This window comes from Octopus sinensis, linkage group LG1, assembly GCF_006345805.1.
Source record: "Octopus sinensis linkage group LG1, ASM634580v1, whole genome shotgun sequence".
Classification (NCBI taxonomy): Eukaryota; Metazoa; Mollusca; class Cephalopoda; order Octopoda; family Octopodidae; genus Octopus; species Octopus sinensis.
Window position 1 is genome coordinate 112,775,658 of NC_042997.1, and position 20,913 is coordinate 112,796,570.

General features: G+C 37.5%; 1 protein-coding gene across 2 annotated transcripts in view; it reads right to left on the minus strand.

Moving 5' to 3' along the window:
* Positions 1–20,913, minus strand: part of LOC115217094 (E3 ubiquitin-protein ligase RNF123) — a 121,610-nt gene that overhangs the window by 22,709 nt on the left and 77,988 nt on the right. Inside the window, exons 20-26 of one of the 2 annotated variants that reach the window (XM_029786694.2) lie at positions 17,606–17,707; positions 15,818–15,868; positions 13,046–13,215; positions 10,682–10,765; positions 9,060–9,167; positions 6,173–6,350; positions 2,992–3,066 (exon numbers count right to left, since the gene is read on the minus strand). In XM_029786694.2, coding sequence (XP_029642554.1) covers positions 2,992–3,066; positions 6,173–6,350; positions 9,060–9,167; positions 10,682–10,765; positions 13,046–13,215; positions 15,818–15,868; positions 17,606–17,707 — 768 coding nt within the window. The remainder of the gene's footprint in view (positions 1–2,991; positions 3,067–6,172; positions 6,351–9,059; positions 9,168–10,681; positions 10,766–13,045; positions 13,216–15,817; positions 15,869–17,605; positions 17,708–20,913) is intronic. The other variant, XM_029786702.2, reaches the window with a different exon arrangement.

A 20,913-nucleotide genomic window follows, 5' to 3' on the forward strand; every position in this document is an offset into this window, starting at 1 on the left:
TAACAATGAAGATTGCTACAATTGGCCTAGACACCTACCTGAAAAAGTCTGAGGATAGGATGTTAAAACTTGTCTCAAAACATGAAAACAAGAAAGCATCATACTCAGTAACAAAACAGGCAAAGGAATATCTAAGTGAATTCCGAATACAACAAATTTCGGAATTAGAGATAGACATACAAGAAACAAGCACAGAAAAAGCTAGGCGCATGAAAACCCGTGCCAAAACTGCGGCCTTAGATATTCTGAATAATAAATGGCAAGAAAAACCTCTCTATGGCAAATACCCAAAGAGAGCGAATAATGCAGATATTGACAAAGCCCTGACCCATCAATGGCTAATGGCCTCTGGCTTAAAATCTGAAACAGAAGGGTTTATCATAGCAGTTCAAGATCAATGCCTACCAACAAGAAACTACCAGGCCAACATATTAAAGAACGGCAGTAGCCCAACATGTCATGTATGCCAACAACAAAATGAAACCATTGATCATGTAGTCTCCAAATGCAGTCTTCTAGCGCCTACAGAGTACCTCAACAGACATGATAGAGCTGCACAATATATTCACTGGGTAATTTGCAAAAACCTGAATTTGCCCCATGAAAAAAACTGGTGGGAACACAATCCACCTCCAGTGCTTGAAAATGACCACATCTCACTCCTCTGGAACTTCACCATTCAAACTGACAGAAAGATAGATGCAAATAGGCCAGACATCATATTGAAAGACTTCAGACAAAGAACATGCCTCCTCATTGATATGACTGTCCCAATCGATATAAACGTATTTGTCAAGACCTATCAAAAACTGAGCAAATATAAAGATCTTGAAATAGAAATCAGCAAAATGTGGAACCTGAAGACTAAAACAATACCTGTTGTCATAGGTGCCCTGGGAATGATAGCGAAAGGGGCTGATTGCTACCTAACTCAGATACCAGGAAACCCCAAAATGGCAGAAATTCAAAAGATAGTGCTCATGGGAACTGCTCATATCCTACGCAAAATACTCTCTATGTAATCCCAAGGTTTAAAACAAACTTTTTTTTTTTTATTTATGTATTAGACATTCACTAATACAACACCAAAAAAAAAAAAAACCCAAATATATGGCACACTAGGCATAACAACAACGTGAACTTCCAACCTGTTGTCTCTTGAGGTCTCTGGGTGAGACTTGGAGCCAACTTGTACAGACATAAAGCAAAAGTCAAACATAGAATAATAATAATAATAATAATAATAACTGTCACTACTAATAATAGTAATAATAATCCTTTCTAATATAGGCACAAGGCCTGAAATTTGAGGGGAGGAGCGACTAGTCGATTACATTGACCCCAGTGTTTTACTGGTACTTATTTTACGGACCCAGAAAGGATGAAATGCAAAGTCAACCTCAGCAACAGGCGAAATACCGCTAAGTCTTTTGTCCAGCGCGCTAACAATTCTGCCAGTTTGCCATAATAATAATTAATAATAATAATAATAATTAAGGCCAATAGGCCGGATATATTTGTCAGAGATCATCAAGACAAAAAACACTTTCTAATTGATGTATCAATGCCAACCAATGACAATGTTTCTCTGTAAGAAATGGAGAAACTTTCAAAATACAAAGACCTGGAAATAGAGGTAAATCGAACGTAGAATCTAAAAACAGAAACAATTTCTATCATTGTAGGCACATTAGGTATGATAAAAAAATATTCAGACAAATACATAATAAAAACACCAGGACTAACAAGTATACATAACATACAGAAAATAACACTATTATACACTGCACATATCTTACGTAAAACACTTTCAATACAGTAACCATAAGAGCATTACAACAAACTACAGCACGTATCCAAGACACACAGAGCTGTGCTCGGTAGTGCATTGAAAGCACGTGATAAAATAAGACTACTGAATAATAATAACAATTTCAAATTTTTGCCACAAGGGCAGCTTGGTGGAGGGGATAAAGTCAATTACATCGATTCTAGTGTTTCACTGGTACTTACTTAATAGATCTCGAAAGGTTGAAAGGCAAAGTCAACCTTGGCAGAATTGGAACTCAGAAAGTAGCGACATGCGAAATACCACTAAGCATTTCATCCAGTGCAGTGCCAATTCTGCCAGCTCACCACCTTAATAATAATGACAATGGCTGTGGTGGTGCCGCCGATGATGATATATCACATATACTGAGAAGGGCATTGTTGCAGTGAATTTTCTTTCCCTTTTCCTCACCAATTTTTTTTTTGTTTTCTTTCATTTTTACCCTATTCTTTTAAAACTTTTTCTTCTTTCCTTTTTCCCTATCACATGACTTTGTAAATGAACAATCTGGTGTGTTTATTTTAATGTATACAGTGAGTTTCTTTGCCCTAAGTGTTTGGAAGACACTTGGCAAGAAATAAAAACAAAACTGAAAGAGGATAATGATAATGATAATAATAATAATAATAAATGCCCTGATGCAATACCTTTTGATGCCAACCTCCATGAGACTATCCCTGGTTCTATGCAACATAGTTTCTGTTTTAAATTGATCTAAATTAAAAACTTTCCATCAACATTTCATGCTAAATTATGTTGCAAACACCAGCTTAATAATGATAAACTCATTTTAATTAAATCTTTCATTACCTTCAGAATTAATTAAAACAAAGGCAGTGTATTTCAACAGGAATCTGGTCACAAAAATATTGAAGTAATCTAAAAATTCTCATTAAAATGTCATGTTAATTTATGTTCCAAACATTACTTTAATAACAACCAGCTTAATTATTTTACTAAATTTCTCATTATTTTCAAAATTAATTCTAAGTCCGTTAGTGTATTTTAACTGAAATACAATAACGAATCTAAGTCATCTAACAGCAAACATATTTGGTAACAATCTCGTTAGATGTTTTTTTGCTCGTTATTTTGTTGGTTGTTTTCCTTCTTCTAGAAGACATGGTGTCGCAATGATATAAAAGAAGTACTGAACTTACCTGAATTTACAATTCGATTGTCAGAAAAATGCCGAGTGAGGAATAAGGCAAATTTGTGACTCAGGTCAAAATTATCTACAAAAGAAGTAAATAAAATAAATAAAAATTAAGAAAATATGTGATAACATTATCCCGCCTCTTACTAATCCTTACTTGTTTCCAAACAGGGTAATATTTCCCCCAATGACTGGACGTGTTTGTGTGTATGTATATATACACATACACACAACTGGCACCCTTACTCCACTCATTCCTACCCACCTCATACCTTGACGGTCCACTCTGATATCTAATCACCATTTACATCACTTTTCAGCTTTAAACCCAGGCCATATATATCTCATGGCTGTGATGGTCACACTCTTGATAAATGTGGGAAAAACTTTAGTTTGTTAGGCCTCAAAATCCTGTCACTACTAATCTGTCAAAAGTTGATTTTTTAGATGTTTCCCTAGATTTTTAAACTCCCGCTCTAATAAACCGATCATAAGCCAAATGAGAAATTCTTTTACATACACAAACAGTTCTGTCACCCTCTAATAGTTTTTAAAAACCTGTTAGCTAACATTAGTAATAGGATATCCAATCTTTCTTCTAAGGAGATTTTTGATAATTCAGTCCCCTACTATAACAATGTCATAGCTAACAGTGACTTCAAAGATAAGATGTGTTACAATCCTTCTAGTAAAAATATAAATCATAAAAATAAATCTAAAAATAGACCTAGGAAAATAATTTGGCTGCCCCACCCCTCCCTATATGCTAAAACTAATGAATGTAAGCAAAAACAAAATCCCATCTCTTCTAGATAACTATTTCCCAGAAAATAACAAATAAAGGAAGACCTTTAACAGACAATTAAATTATATAGCAGCTGCCCCAGTATGAAGGACATCATCACCCATAAACATCAGCAAAAAAGATCACACCCAGTTGTAAATGTCAAGACCCGGGAGCCTACCCATGGGACCAGGCATGCATGATAAACTCCATTGTATATGAGGCAGAAGTTAGAGCAACGCTACATGATGACCTAACCAAAAAAGAACCACATCGGGTTATGAAAGGCCACTTCAAAGACACTATGCAAATCACCTATCTTCTTTGTGGCACAAGAACAAAAGTAAAGCCAGTACGTTGCCTAGCCACATATGGGGCTTGAAGATCAACTCCATGCCACATACAATCAAGTGGAAAATCATAGAAAAATCCATACCATATGCTAATGGATCTAAGAAATAAAACTTATGTGCAGCTGAAAGATAGCATATACTTTTCAGATTTAAGAATTCCATCACACTGCGGAATTCCAGATCAGAAATTTTCAGCAAATGCTAACATACGGACAAATTTCTTTTGGCAAACTGGAGGGTTCCAACCTCTTTGGATTGAGCAGCTGTAATCGCAGACTTTGGACCCTTTTGTTTATTCATTCAACAAGCTTTATCATAGCCTTGTGGTTGAAAGGGACATAACTCTAATTTTCTTTTCTTTTTGCCTTTTTCCATTTTTACTCACTCTTCCACTTTTTGCATCCAACTTCTCAGTTTTTCTTGTGCTTTCTCTTGTTCTAGCATCCTGATTTGTAAATTGTATAGGCCATGTGCTCAGAGCATGAAGGTAAAGCATATTATTAAAATTTGCCTAGACTACGTCTCCAATGCATGAAGACATTAGTAGCTCATAACTATATCCTGTGTACATTAAATAATATTTACCTCTCACTGGATGGAGTACTTTTTTTGTTGATTGTACCTTAATGATATATATATATATATATATATATATATAAAGAGGAGAATATGCGTGTGTGTGTGTGTGTGTCTGTGTGTCTATCCATCTGAATCCTAAAACTCGTGATTTCATTCAAGTTTTACACATGCCTTACTTAGGGTCCATGTAGTGTCATGGACCAAAAAATTTTCAACTTCTTGCCTAATGCTAGCCCAGAGCAATCTCTTATACCTTCCACTATTTCAGTATTACATGTCAAGAGTGAAACAATAACATCTCTCAACTGTAATGTCAAATAGCTTCACTATTAATACTGAAACTATTAAAGTGAAACTATTATCTCACATATATACAGGCATACATACATATATTCATACATACATATATATATTATGTATATATATATATATATATATATGTATACATCTGCACATATGTATATATATATATATATATATATATATATAGATGTAATTGTATAGATGTATATATATAGATGTATATGTATAGATGTATATGTATACATGTATATGTATAGATGTAGATATACATATATATGTTCATATATGTGTATATACATATGTATATGTATAAATATATGTATGCATGTATATATGTGTGTATATGTATATGTGTACATATATATGTACACATATATGTGAAGGTGCATGGCTCAGTGATTAGAGGTTGTGAATTCGAATCCCGGACCAGGCTACGTGTTGTGTTCTTGAGAAAAACACTTTATTTCATGTTGTTCCAGTTCACACAGCTTTAGATATGAGTTGCAACATCACTGATGTTCAAAGATTGTGAATTCATCTGATGAAAAACGATTTCTTTGCAATGATGTAATGTTTTTATTAATCAATTAAAGGAGTTGTTAGAAACGGCCGTAATGAATTGACACCTGTATTTCTTTGCTACTCACTTATATTTTATATATACTCTGCTGAGTGGTTGGTGATAGGAAGGGCATCCAGCTGTAAAAATCCTGTTGAAACAGTTACAAAAGTCTGGTTCAGGCTTCTGCCTGGCCAGCTCTTGTCAAACCATTCCACCCATGCCCTTCCTGTTACCAACCCTCACCTGTTTCCAAGTAAGGCAATATTTCCCCATGGCCAGACATGCTTTCATGGAAGATTGGAAATAAAGGACAAAAGGGCACTGCCTGTATGATAGCAGCAGTCATTTAGAGGTATCACAAGATATCAAGACAAGGAAATACAACCATGCACACTGACAAACACACACACACACACACACATATATAAAAAGGAATACAAAAAATGGGACATGAATGCAAAACATCCAGACAGTTAGATGATACAAAAAAGGGGCAAGAAAAAACATGGATGGATCATTCAGAGTTTTCTTTCCTCAGTCAAGTTCCAGATTATCTTTGCAAGACATACACACATACAGAGTTCAAAAACCAGTGAAGACTTACCTGGAATATCAAAGAAATTTGCAGTTGGATGGAAATAGTTTTTCAATGCATTGTAGGAATTAATACAAGTGTCTACATAGAATTCTGGAAGAAACTGGAAAGGTATTTCGTGGGCGGATGCTTTCTCAATAGTTTTTAAAACCACTCGAAATATCCAGGCAACATCTATTTGCTTTGTCTAAAAAACAGATTTATACAAAATGTGACAGTACATATGGCATAGTGGTTAAGAGTGCGGGCTACTAGCCCCAAGATTCCGAGTTCAATTCCAAGTAGTGACCTGAATAATTACAACAACAATAACAATAAGTACCTTAGGAATGAGAACTCAGGTTTGAAATTTCCCCAAGACACCTGATGAAGGCTGGAGGGTATATCAGCCAAAATGTTGTGTTAACAACAAACAAGATGAGGACAAAGATCCATCAAATGTAAAGTAAAATGTGACAGATTTGATAAAAGGCACAGTATAAAACAAATAAAATAGATGTAATAAATAAAGGCATTTTAGCATATAATGAAATGCTCTTTGCCCCTTTTGATACTAATCTGCTACAAAACACCTGTAATTTTATAATTTAAAAAACATACCTGCCTTGTTTAAAGTATTCAATTAGTGAAATATTCTATCATCATCATCGTCATTGTCATTTAACGTCCACTTTCCATGCTAGCATGGGTTGGACGGTTTGACTGAGGGTTGGTGGGCCAGAAGGCTTCACCAAGCTCAATCTGATCTGGCAAGGTTTCTACAGCTGGATGCCTTTCCTAACACCAACCACTCCGAGAGTGTAGTGGTTGCTTTTATGTGTCACTGGCATGAGAGCCAGTTAGGTGGTACTGGCAACAACCACACTCAAATGATGTTTTTGACGTGCCACCTGCACGGGAGCCAGTTCGGCGGGACAAGCAACAACCACACTCAAATGTTGTTTGTCACATGCCATCGGCACAGGTGCTAGTAAGACAACACTGGCAACGATCATGCTCGAATGGTGCTTTTTATGTGCCACCAGCATGGGAGCTAGTCAGTGGCCCTGGCAACGATCACGCCTGGATGGTGCTTTTAACGTTCCACTGGCACGAGTGCCAATCAGGCAATACTGTCATCGGCCACATCAGCGATTTTGATTTCACTTGCCTCAACAAGTCTTCGCAAGCAAAGTTTATTGTCCAATGAATGAGGAGTACTCATAAGTGGGCTGGTTATACACCACTGGTATAGTCCACAGGTTCAATGGGTTATTTTCATTTTATTTAAAAATATTTTGTCAAGTTGTGTTTAAAACACCAGATTAACACTGAAGAATGTACAGGTAAAATAAGCACAAAGAATATACAGGAAATAGATTTTCTCAAATGTCCAGGGGGAACCTTGAAGGTAGCAGATAGTTTTAGTTACCTATGAGACCAAATAAGCAGCAGCAGAGATTGCTCTGTAAACATAGTTGTTAAAGGATGTCTCTCTCAGAGTGAAGGGCAGGTTATATGCTGCCTGTGTACGGACAGCTATGCTATATGGCAGTGAAACATGGACTGTGACAGAAGAGGAGAGCAGAGGTGAATATTTGAAAGAAATGAAACTAGCATGCTCTGCTGGACGTGTAGTGTCAGTGAACATGTACAACAGAGTGTGTTTTGAGAGAAAAATTGGGTATAAAAGGCATCAGATGTGGACAACAGAGAAGACTGCACTGATGTGGTCATGCGACATGTATGGATGAGGACAGCTGTATAAAGAAGTGCCAATCTCTGATTGTGAAGGGAACCCATGGAAGAGGAAGACTTAAGTTTGGGAAATGAGGAGTGTAATCAATGTAAAATGTGGGTGGAGAGGACAGTATAAGGATGAAGCATGGATATTGAGTGAAATGAATAAATATAATTTCTTATCCAGTAGAAAAATATAAAAAAATATATAAATATAAATCATCATAATCCTTTAATGTCTATTTTTCCATGCTTGCACAAATTAGATGGAATTTCTTGAGGTAGATCACTGGACAAATGCCCTTCCTGTCACTAACCCTCACCTGTTTCCAAGCAAAGTAATATTTCCCCATGGCCAGACATGTATTTCATTGAAGACTACAAACAACATTGCTTGTATGATGATGATACTCATTTACAACCATCACAAGGACACACACACACACATGTATGACAGGCTTCTTTTAATTTCTGTCAACCCAATCTACTCACAGGGCTTTGGTTGTCCCAGCACTTTAGTTATAGTAAAAAGACACTCTGCCAAAGTGCCATACAGTAGGACTGAACCCAAGATCAGATGTTTGGTTGGGAAGCAAGCTTCTTAACCACACAGCCACTCCTGTACCATGAAGTAAAAAATTCATTTATTCATTTGATTATCATTGTATCTTGTGGAACTTGAGGCGACAGCAAGGTCATTCCACCTTCTAACACTGAAAGCATCCTTGAAAACCTGTTCCATTGTTACCCCACTGCTTTTAAGATCTTTTGTTATTGATCCCCGCCACATTTTCTTTAGTCAGCTACATCTTCTTTCTCCTTGTGGAACCCATTGCAAAGTGATCCTGGCAACTGAGTTTGGTTTATAGCTACAAACTCGACCCAGCCATTTCCATCTCCTTGCTTAAATAAAGTTTCTCTTACTAGTTTCACATTAGCCTTGGTGCGAAGTTGGCTATTCGAGATCATATTTAGCCAGTAGACCTTCAAAATTCTTAGACACTATGGTTTTCCACACAATTTAGTCAAGATGATTCGTTTATTGTATGAAAACTTCAAATGTCAAGTTATACACAACAACAAACTGACAGATCCACTTGAAATCAAAACTGGATTCAAACATGAAGTAATAAATACAAAAATAAAACAGTTGAAAAAGAAACGAAATGAAGTTTACCTTTGAGTATATGACTGCTATGACCCAAGCCATTTGGCGTCCAAGTTCTGAAATTTTCTCTTCAAAAACTGATTTTGCTCTTTCTAGTTCATATTTAATTTCCTGAGCCTGTCAACAGAAATTGATAGCATAAGGCTTAATGAAGGCAGTTGTTGTCATTGGTGATGGGGGCTGGTGGTGGTGATGAAGATAGTGGTGGTGGTGGTGGTGCTGATGGTGGCAACAGCAATGAAGTAAATGATAAAATATTTATGGTATGCTCTGCCATTCCATCCAACACTGTACAAGGTAGAAAAGCAAGTCATTTTTAGTTCTGAACATCATCATCGTTTAACGTTCACTTTTCATGCTGGAATGGATTGGATGGTTTGACTGGAGACTGCCAGAAAGCTGCACTAGGCTCCAATCTGATCTGGCAGAGTTTCTACAGCTGGATGCCCTTCCTAACGCCAACTGCTCTGAGAGTGTAGTGGGTGCTTTTTACGTGCCACCGGCACAGGAACCAGTCAGCTGGCATTGGTATCAACCACGCTCAAATGGTGCTTTTAACGTGCCACCAGCACAGGAGCCAGTCAGGCACCACTGGCATCGACCACACTCAAATGGCGCTTCTTACGTGCCACTGGCACAGGAGCCAGCCAGGCAGCACTGGCATCACCCACACTCAAATGGTGCATTTTACGTACCAATGGCACAGGAGCCAGTCGGCAGCACTGGCATCGAACACACTCCAATGGTGTTTTTTACATGCCACCAGCACAGGAGCCAGTCAGGCAGCATTGGCATCGACCATGCTCAAATGGTGCATTTTATGTGCCAAATTTTGTAAAACAACAATATAAGTTAATGAAATATTTGGGAACTCAAACTTTAGTGTGGTCATTGAACAGCCAAAGAACATATGACAAAGAATCATGCTAAAATAAAATCAGGGACAGCCTAGGTGGGTTGGTACCAAAAGGGTTAAGGAATTGTGTGTCAGAAGATGTGGGAGTAAAGATGGAGGACATGCAAATTTGATCAAACTTTAACCTACATAAAAATACAGTCTGTCATTTAACTTTTTAACACTTAAACTGGCTGCATCTGGCCAAAATATTCTATCTAATTTATGTTCAAACTGGCCAGTTCCAGATGCTCAAACTGGCCAGTTCCAGATACACAAACCTATCCCACAATGTCATTGTAAAAATAAACAAATAAAAGCAAATAAATAAATGCGCCCTTTTAAAACCTAGCCAGGCTCATGGGCCTGGTTTGCCTATTTCAATGGCATATGTGTTCCCAAGCTGGACAGGACGCCAGTCTATCACAGCATTACTCATTTTTGCCAGCTGATTGAACTGGAGCAACAAGAAATGAAGTGTTTTGCTCAAGAACACAACACGTCGCCTGGTCCAGGAATTGAAACCACAATCTTACGATCATGATGCTGACACCCTAACCACTAAGCCACGCGCGTCCACAAAAATAAACAATCACAACACCAAAATTTTGAAGTTACAAGATAACATTTGATTAATTTAAAACAATGTGAATAAAAAAGCATCAGAGTTGACAAAATAATTAAATGCAAAAGGATTAAAAGAGAAAGAAAAAAGCACAGAAGAGACAGGACTTACATCATCTGGACATTTTGCTAATTTTTCTTCTGTGTCTATTAAAGAATTGATAAATTCATTCATATTGTCTCGTAATGCACTCATCTGAAACACAAAAAAGATAGCATGAAAATATTGTTGTCTTCATTAGACAAATAAAATAAATGATATAACGTTAGACAAATTTACAGAGTTATCATCATCACCATAATTTAAATTCTGTTTTTCATGCTGGCATGGGTTGGATGGTTCAACAGGAGCTGGCAAGGCCAGGGGCTACACCAGGTTCTATTACCTATTTTGACATACATGTCCTTCCTAAAGCCAACTAGTTTACAGAGTATACTGGGTGCTTTTCATGTAGCACCATCACCAGTGCTTTTTACGTGGCACCAGCAACCAGTGCCTTTTATGTGGCACCATCACCAGTGTTTATTTTTAGTGGAATCAACACCAGTGCTTTTTACATGGCACCATCATCAGAACTTTTTTTTTACATGGTACCATCACCAGTGCTTTTATACATGGTACTAACACTGTTAGTGAATGAGAAATATATGTACTCCATCATAGGTTCAAAAGAATTAAATTTGTCCAGCAATGTGATGAAGACGGGCAACATATAAAGATTACTATATTTGACAGCATATGAGATACACCTCATTTAATGGGTTTTCCATGCTGGCATGAGTTGGATGATTTGACAGGTGCTTATAAGCTGGAGAGCTACATCAGATTCCAGTCATCTATTTTGATATGGTTTCTACAGCTGGATGCTCTTCCTAACACCAACCCCTTCACAGAGTGTACAGGATGCTTTTTACGTGGCACCAAAAACAACTAGCCCTGGGTCATGTATGCAAAGTTGGTCATCCCATAAGCTTTAATGCACTAAAAACGTTTCTCCTTGAATAAGCACTACTGAAATTTGAGTGCATTAATATACTTAATTAATTTGTAGGTGCAGGAGTGGCTGTGTGGTAAGTAGCTTGCTTACCAACCACATGGTTCTGGGTTCAGTCCTACTGTGTGACACCTTGGGCAAGTGTCTCCTACTATAGCCTCGGGCCAACCAAAGCCTTGTGAGTGAATTTGACAGACGGAAACTGAAAGAAGCCCGTTGTATATATACACGTGTGTATATATATGTTTGTGTGTCTGTGTTTGTACCCCCAACATCGCTTGACAACCGATACTGGTTTGTTTATGTCCCTGTCACTTAGCGGTTCGGCAAGAGAGACCGATGGAATAAGTACTAGGCTTACAAAGAATAAGTCCTGGAGTCAATTTGCTCGACTAAAGGCAGTGCTTCAGCATGGCCACAGTCAAATGACTGAAACGAATAAGATAAAAGATAATATACTTGCTCAATATACCTGTGCATTTTTAATGGCACCAAGTATGGGAGTTGAAGAAATCACAAAGAAACAAAGAATGAAGACAATTCACACAATGTTAATCTTCACAAATGGAACAGGTTCATTCCCAACAACTGGCCTATGTCAGCATCAAGTGCTACAAGGGCTAGGCAGATGCTTTAGAAGGAAACAAATCATCCATTGCTGCTGGGTGTTGGAAATGATTCCAGTATGGCTGTCAAGCTATACACAAAAAGGAATCAACTGATAACGAGAGTGTGTTGATCATCATCATCATCATCATCACTGTTTAACATCCGTTTTCCATGCTGGCATGGGTTGGACAGTTTGACTGGGATCAAATGTAAATAATTGTACATAATTCTTCATCTCTTAAATATAGAACTGTGTGTATATATATATATATATATATATATATATAAACACACACACATGCACACATACACACATGCAATGGGCTTCTTTTAGTTTCCGTCTCCCAAATCCACTCACAAAACTTTGGTTGGCCTGAGGCTGTTATAGAAGACACTTGCCTAAGATTCTACACAGTTGGACTGAACCCAGTACCATGCAGTTGGGAAGCAACACTTTCTTTGCTGTTCCACCCTTGAAACAGCAGGACATCAGGACTGCCCCAGTATTTGGGTTTAGTAATGTAAAATGAAGTACACAATGTGCTGCCTAGTCTAGGAATTGAACTAACGATCTTATGATCATGAGACCAACACTCAAACCTTTTAGACTACATGTCTGTTAAGGTGAGGGTACTAAGAGTATCATTGCCTCCATGTTCTGAGAAATTTTGCTATGCCACAGCTCTGGATATGAATAGTCTTATTGGTGCAGAAGAATTGGAGATGGAGAAAAAATGCAAAAAGAAAAAAAAAACAATGAAATTCTTAATCAAGGAACTGTGTTTAATTGAACATTTGCTCAAATCAGTCATCAAAATTGTGACGTTCATTTTGAAAGTTAAAAAGAATTTTTGTAAAACTTAAACTCTGACCTTTCCAAGTTGCTTGTGTGTCGCTATGTGATAGAGGGTGACCACACCATCAAGTAACTCTGTTAACGTTGCATCACCAGGAATTTCAGCACAGCTGGGGTCGACACTGCTCTCCAAACAATCATTACTGTTACTACGGCTGCCTGAACAACAGAAATACAAACAGGACCCTATTTTGAAACATTAAATATCATATCATATACAAATGATTAGACACAAATCACAACAGTCATTTTTCAGTCCTGACCCTTGTAAATTCTATATTTTAAATATTTATTCAAACACAAGGTCTGTTGTGGTGGATGGATATTGTAAGGGAGATAATCACTTCTAGATCAATCAAGACAGGACAAGAAGTTTGAATTTGAAACTGAAGAACCATGAAGATCACTGAATATCCCTTTAGCATTTAGATTATTCTATCAAATGTAATGCGTATTGACTTGTATTGAATTGATCGTGCATTGTCTCATAGCATTGATATTTTGATGATATGATTGTTTATTTTTAGATTCGGAATTTTTAATGAAATTTCTATAATTTTAAACATCGAATGGCTATGGGGGTCCACCAGAATAAAATAGTAATGTAACGGGTCAATAGATAAAATAGGGTAGGGGTGAGAGATCACATCTAGCTGGTTTGAACATAAAACAGGTAGAATATCTGGGCCAGGTATGGTTGGTTTAAGTGCTAAATGAACTCATTTAATTTTTTTTTCTCTCATCCATTTCAAAGACCTTAAAATTTATATCAAAAGTAGTCATGTATAGCACCATTTCATTCTTATTTGAAATTATCAGCATGACATAACCTGAAGTAAATAAATTATACAAAATTCAACAATTACAAAGCAAGGAATTTCTTAGAGGTCGAAAACAATTACAATTTAGAAGACATTCAGGGAATGTGTGTGTGTGTGTTTTCTTTTTCTCCATAGATTATTAATAGTTCAGTAACTGAGAGAGAAGAGAGAGATATTCTTACATACAGACTAATTGCTTCCAGGAAGTTCTACCTAGCAAAAGACATTATTAAATATCAAGTTTTATTGTTTTAATTAGATTTTATTGCTAATAATATTAGAAATGCAAGCAAAGAGCTGGCAGAACCAAGTTTCCCTCTACCAAGTAAATACACAAAGCTTTGCTCAACTCAGCGCTATAGTTGAAGACATCTACCTAAGGTGCTGCACAGTGGGACTGAACCCAAGATCATAAAGTTGGGAAGCAAGCTTCTTAATTACAAAGCCATACATGCACCTATCCATGCCTGGGTTTATTATACAGAGACAGATACGATAGTTCTTTCCAATACGTTTTTCTTTCATTTCTAACTTTTTGCATTCATATTTCTACGTTTTCATAAATGGGTGACTTACTTGTTGGGACAACATACTTTACTACGAATGAATGACTTTCCTATTGCTAACCACTCAACTATGAAGCAGAGAGTAAAACAGGCTTTCATCAGTCAGGCTAAATGGAGCAAGAAAGAGCATGTGCTTACCACAGTAATACAACAGCAATATTTGTAATAGTAGTAGTAGTAGTAGTAGTAGTAGAAGCATCAGCAGCATTAGTAGTATAGGACTGGTTATGTTTGTGTGGCCCTAATATTGGTTACATACTAAGGCAGTGAGCTGGCAGAAATGTTAGCACACAGGGCAAAATGCTTAGCAGTATTTCGTCTGCCGTAACGTTCTGAGTTAAAATTCCGCCGAGGTCAACTTTGCCTTTCATCCTTTCGGAGTCGATAAATTAAGTACCAGTTACGCACACTGGGGTCAATGTAATCGACTTAATCCCTTTGTCTGACCTTGTTTGTCCCTTCTATGTTTAGCCCCTTGTGGGTAATAAAGAAATAAGAAACGTTAGCATGCTGGGCAAAATGCTTAGCAGTATTTGGTCTGTCTTTACGTTCTGAGTTCAAATTTTGCTGAGGTCAACTTACATCCTTTCAGGGTTGATAAGTCAAGTACCAGTTGTGTAGTGGGGTTGATCTAATTGACTGCCCCTCCCCAAAAAGTTTGGGCCTCATGCTTAGAGTAGAAAAGAATATTGGTCTCATATTTTGGCACAAGGCCAGCAAGCTCAGGGGAGGTGGGTAAGTTGATTACAATGACCCCAGTTCTCATCATCATCATTTAATGTCCGCTTTCCATTCTGGCATGGGTTGGACGGTTTGACTGAAAACTTGTAAGCCAGGGCAGCGGGGAGTGCACCAGGTTCCAATCTGATTTGGCATAGTCTCTACAGTGTTGGGAGATCAAACAATAAAGATGGGTTTTATGAAGCTGCTTTGACATCCTTATATGAAACTGATGTCATCAATGGTGTTCCAAATGACCCTATAACCCCTAATCAGGTAACAGGAACTACCACCACCACTCCTTACTCCTAGTCATTTCTCTATTTAATTCACAAAGAAAATAACCAAAAATATGTTTTGTCTTTTTTCTTCTCTGAAGAATTTGTTTCAATTGAAAATAATAAATGGAAGGTTTTGGAATGTTTCAGATGAGGGGGAGAGTGGGGGGAAGAGAGGGTGAGGCTGGGTGGAAGGAAGCAGAGGGATGGGAGAATGGGAAGCAAAAAGGGAGAGGAAAACAAGGAAGTGAGGAGGAAGAAGCCAAGGCTTGTGGGAGGGGGAAGGGATATTTGTTGGAGAAGAAGGGGGTGGGGAGGCCAAGGGCAGGAAGGAGATGCAAAGAGAGGTGAAAGGGAAGGGAGAAGTGAGGGGAGAAGGAAGAGGATAAATTAAACTCAATACCTGAGTTCCCGTCTGACTTGTGACCTTTCTTCGTCTTGCTTCCTTCACCATCTGAAAGTGGGAAAAACAAATATATGGATTTAGTGATTAATTTGGCACAGGATGTCGCCTGACGATTCAAAGTACTTTTTAAATGGGCTGGTTATGCGACACTGGTGTAGGCTATGGCTGTAATCCCACTTTCCTTGTGGGTCTGCTGTGATTGAGAAGACCTGGCAAGGAAAGTGAGATCACAGCCATAGCCCATTTAAAAAGTACCTTTGAATCGTCAGGCGACATGCCGTGCTTGAAGAGACCGATTGAGTCAAGTAAAATCAAAATTAAAATCAAAACCAAAAATCAAATGGGAATTGTAGTTGTGGCCGATGCCAACGCCGCCTGGCAGGCTCCCGTGCTGGTGGCACACAATAAGCACCATTCATGCATAGATCGTTGTGTTTGTTCCACGACCATCGCAACAACTAATGTGGTGTGTTTACACCCTCGTAACTTAGTGGTTCAGCAAAAGAGACTGATAGAATAAGTACCAGGTTTACAAAGACTAAGCCCTGGGGTCAATTTCTTCGACTAAAAGGCAGTGCTCCAGCATGGCCGCAGTCAAACAACTGAAATAAATAAAGGAATAAAAGAATACACTCCACTCCCCTCCCAATTGAGGGGGTCTTTGTCTTGGAAGTTACATGGTGACCTCACCGATGCTGATGCCACATAAATAGCACCCAGTACACTCTGTGAAGTGGTTGGCCTCAGGAAGGGCTTTCAGCCACAGAGATCTTGTCAAAACAGTGGGGCTTGGCACAATCCTTTACCTTGCCAGCTGCTGTCAAACCATGCAACCTACTCCAGCATGGAAAACAGATGTTAAATGGTGATAAAAATCATCATTATATTTCCACTTTTCGTGCTGGCATGGGTGGGTTGAACTGTATGCGAGTGAATATATATATATATTTTCTTTTGCACTTATTGGCTTCTTCTTCTCTGCCAAGAATTCACAATGACCTCGAAACCACAAGAGCAAACAAGAGAGACAGAGACAGGCAGAAACAAGGAAAATGCCCCTTGTATTTGAATACCACACAAATATTCTTTTAAAAAACTTTTCATTTAATTTTCCCAAACAAAACTTAATTGTTTTCCATACTTAGAGTTGAAAAAGTCTCACTGACTGAAACCGGTACTAAAATGTTTTTTATGATAAAATCATTTTAGCATTTTCTACCTTGACTTTTTTCCTTATACATATCAACTCGGGTGTTCCTTTTCAACCACATATATATATATATATATATATATATATATATATATATATATATATATATATATATATATATAGAGAGAGAGAGAGAGAGAGGAGAGAGAGAGAGAGATAGTCACAACAAAATAGCAAGCATAGTATCAAAAACATATAAAAACAAAATTGTAACAAGAAATAAATTTAATCTACCATTTAAATGACAAAAGGGCTTCTGAATCATTACTGTAGAATAAGTTTTGTAACTTCTGGTAATGTAAAACTAAAAATGTAGGTTTAAAGTCATCAAATGTCACATACAACTTGTCCTAAAAGCAACCTAGTGACACAATGACAGGTATAAATGACTTGTGTTTGATATCAAATGTCTAATGACCTGTGCAAATGACCTGTGTTTGATACCAAATATCTAACGTCTAATAATGCCCATAACGTTATAATTATAATATTATAATGTTATACTTATAATAATATTATATCATTATAATAATGGTAACAATAATGCTTATTAATAAGAAAGAGAAATAACTCACCAGATAATGTTCGTTGTAAATGAGATAGTAATCCACCACACCTTTGAAAGTCTAAGTTATCACGGCCAGGTTTCTTGAATTCACATATCGGCATGTAAGCTTCTGTAAAACGATTAAACGTTGATAATACATTAGAACTTAATTATAATTTTACCAGGAATTATTATTATTCAGATCAACAGCAACAAATTAACATCTGTTTTTTGTATCTATCAGGTCATCCCATAAGTTCTGTCCGATTTTACTTTTTTTAAAATTGAATGAAATTTAATAGTATTTTGGAATGTCTAATGGAATTATTTTACAGAATAATAGAATTAAAATTTCTTTGATTAAAACCCTTTCTAACATGGAAGTATTCAAAGATCATTTGAGGCACATAATACTTTATGAGTACGAAAAAGGAAACCCTGCAGCTGAAGCGACTCAAAACATACACTCAGTTTATGGGAAAGAATGCTTGAATGAAAGAACTTGCAGAAGATGGTTTGCAAAATTCAGAAATGGAGATTTCAGCCTTGAAGATGAAAATTGAACAGGACATCCAGTTGAGTTTGATGATAGGCTCCTTGAGGCATTACTTGAAGAAAATCTTGCATTATCAGTTGAAGAATTGGCAATAAAACTTAATTCAAACCATAGAACTGTTCATCGTCATCTTCAACAACTTGGAAAGGTTCCCAAACTTGAAAAATGAGTCTACTGTCAGCAATTAGAGCGTTTGAACCAAGCTTTGAAGAAAAAAAAACCCGCTTTAGTGAATCAAAAAGGAGTGATGTTTCATCAGGACAATGCGTGACCCCACACTGCAAAGATTACATCACAGAAGATTGAAGAGCTTGGTTGGGGAAAAATTCCTCATCCACCTTATTCTCCCGACCTTGCTCCTTCAGACTACCATTTCTTTCATAGTTTACAGAATCATTTGGGGGACATAACTTTTGGAAGCCAGGAGGAGGTCGAAACTGACATTTCAGAGTTCTTCGCTTTGAAACCAAAAGAGTTTTACATTGATGGGATTAAAAAGCTTGTAAATAGATGGAAGGAAGTCATAGATAATCAGGGAAAGTACATTGATGATGATTAAATTTCAGTTAAATATAACATCTGATCACTTGTTTTCTTTATTCAAAATTCGGACAGAACTTATGGGATGACCTGATACATCAGAGTGAATGTGAGATATTCATTGTGTACCAGTGTCATATTCAAAGTCACAGGTATGTTACTAATGCTATAAAAAATAGTGCTATACGACTCCCTTGTATGTCACTAGAGTCATACAGAGTCACTCATATGCTAGTAGTGATATACAGAGTCACTTGTATGTCACTAGTTATACAGAGTCACTGGTATGTTACTAATGCTATAAAAAGTCACTGGTATGTTAGTAGTGCTACACAGTCCCTTGTATATCACAAGAGTCATACAGAGTTACTAGTATGTTAGCAGTGCTATACAGAGCCCCTTGCATGTCACTCGAGTTATACAGAGTCATTGGTATGTAAGTAGTGCTATACAGAGTCCCCTGTATATAACTAGTGCTATACAATATCCTTGATATGTTATTAGTTCTACACAGTGTCCTTAGCTATGGGTGTAGCCAGAAAAATAATGGACTAATCTAGATTGGTTTGCCATGGATGAAGATGAAGTATTAGTAGGAACCTCCTTCAAAATATTTGAAATCATCTACAGTGCAGGAGATTAGATATGACTAGTTTTCACAACTATGCTGAGTGGATTCACAGGTCTTCTATAATCTATCTTATATTAATAACACACAAGAAGGATAGTCATTGAAATGGTAGGAATGTCTAGCAAAGTGGCCCATGCACTAGCGACTTGTATAGTCAGTCATAGCGCAGGAAGGGGTCACTCCTCAGGAGTGGTGTAACAACATCAACTGCGACAGAGGCAATGGAGATACTCTAGAAAGGATAGAAAACAGAGGTATGAAACTGATGGACGAAATTATGAAGGTTATGGAAAGAGTTATAGCACACACACAAACATGCACGCACGCACATGCACACACAATGAACTTCTACAGTTGCTGTGTACCAGTTTCTATCACATGGCATTGCTTGGTTGGCGGCTATAATAGAAGACATTTGAGGTAGACTGGGACTGAATCCATAACATTGTGGTCACAAAGTGTACTTTTTAACCACTCAGCTGTGTCTGTGCCTACCAACTGTAGAGATTAAAAGAACTTAAGACTCCAAAGAAACCAATTATGTCATCATCATTGCTTAACGTCCGCTTTCCATGTTGGCATGGGTTGGATGGTTTGATTGAGGACTGGCAAGCCAGAAGGCTGCACCAGGCACCAATCTGATCTGTCAAGGTTTCTACAGCTCTTCCTAACGCCAACCACTCCAAGAGCGTAGTGGGTGCTATTTATGTGTCACCAGCATGGGTGCCAGTCAGGCAGTACTGGCATCGACCATGCTTGAATGGTGCTTTTTATGTGCCACTGGTACAGGCGTCAGCAAAAACAAATTAATAGAAGTCATAAATTATCAAAGAGGCTCTTTGCCTGAAACTTTAGAATTCATCATTACTCTCAGGAGAAATTTATTCTATTTTACCCAATTTTTTTTGTAGTGATTACAATATTGGTAAAATGGCCAGACAAAGTGGACTAAGACAATCTTCCTCACTAATCATCATCATTTAATGTCAGTTGTCGATGCTGGCATCTGACTACATGGTTTGACAGAAGCTGGCAAGCCAGAGAGTTGCACCAGGCTCTAAATGTCTGCTTTGTCATGATTTCTACAGCTGGTTGCCCTTCCTAATTCCAACCACTTTACAGAGTGTACCGGGTGCTTTATATGTGACACCAGCACCAAGAGGGTTACTGAGCAACTTGCAAGTTAAAAACCCCTCGGCTGGGAGGAGAGTATTAGTAGTGAAAGAGTGACTTTGTGCCAGTTGATAAGGGACAGGCATACCGTAAATCCTTGAGTACAATACGCAGGGGATTTTTTGGGGGCTGTACCTCTGAAAAACCTAAACCTTGTGTATAATACACACCCCTTCTCTAACTTGAGTCAAGGAGGTCTATATAACGTCCTCAGTTTGTAAAAATGTGTACGGTAACGTCTTTTATTAATATTGTTTATATAACATAATGCAAACGTGTAGCTTTTTTGTGCATTTTGTTTACAAAAAATAAAGAAATAAATGTTGTTAACTGCAAGTTATGGATGATTTAAGGTATATTCGCGCCCGACATCACAAAATGTGTTTGAATAAACATTGCTGGACAGCAAATAGAGACTCGGACATTGCTTAGAAAA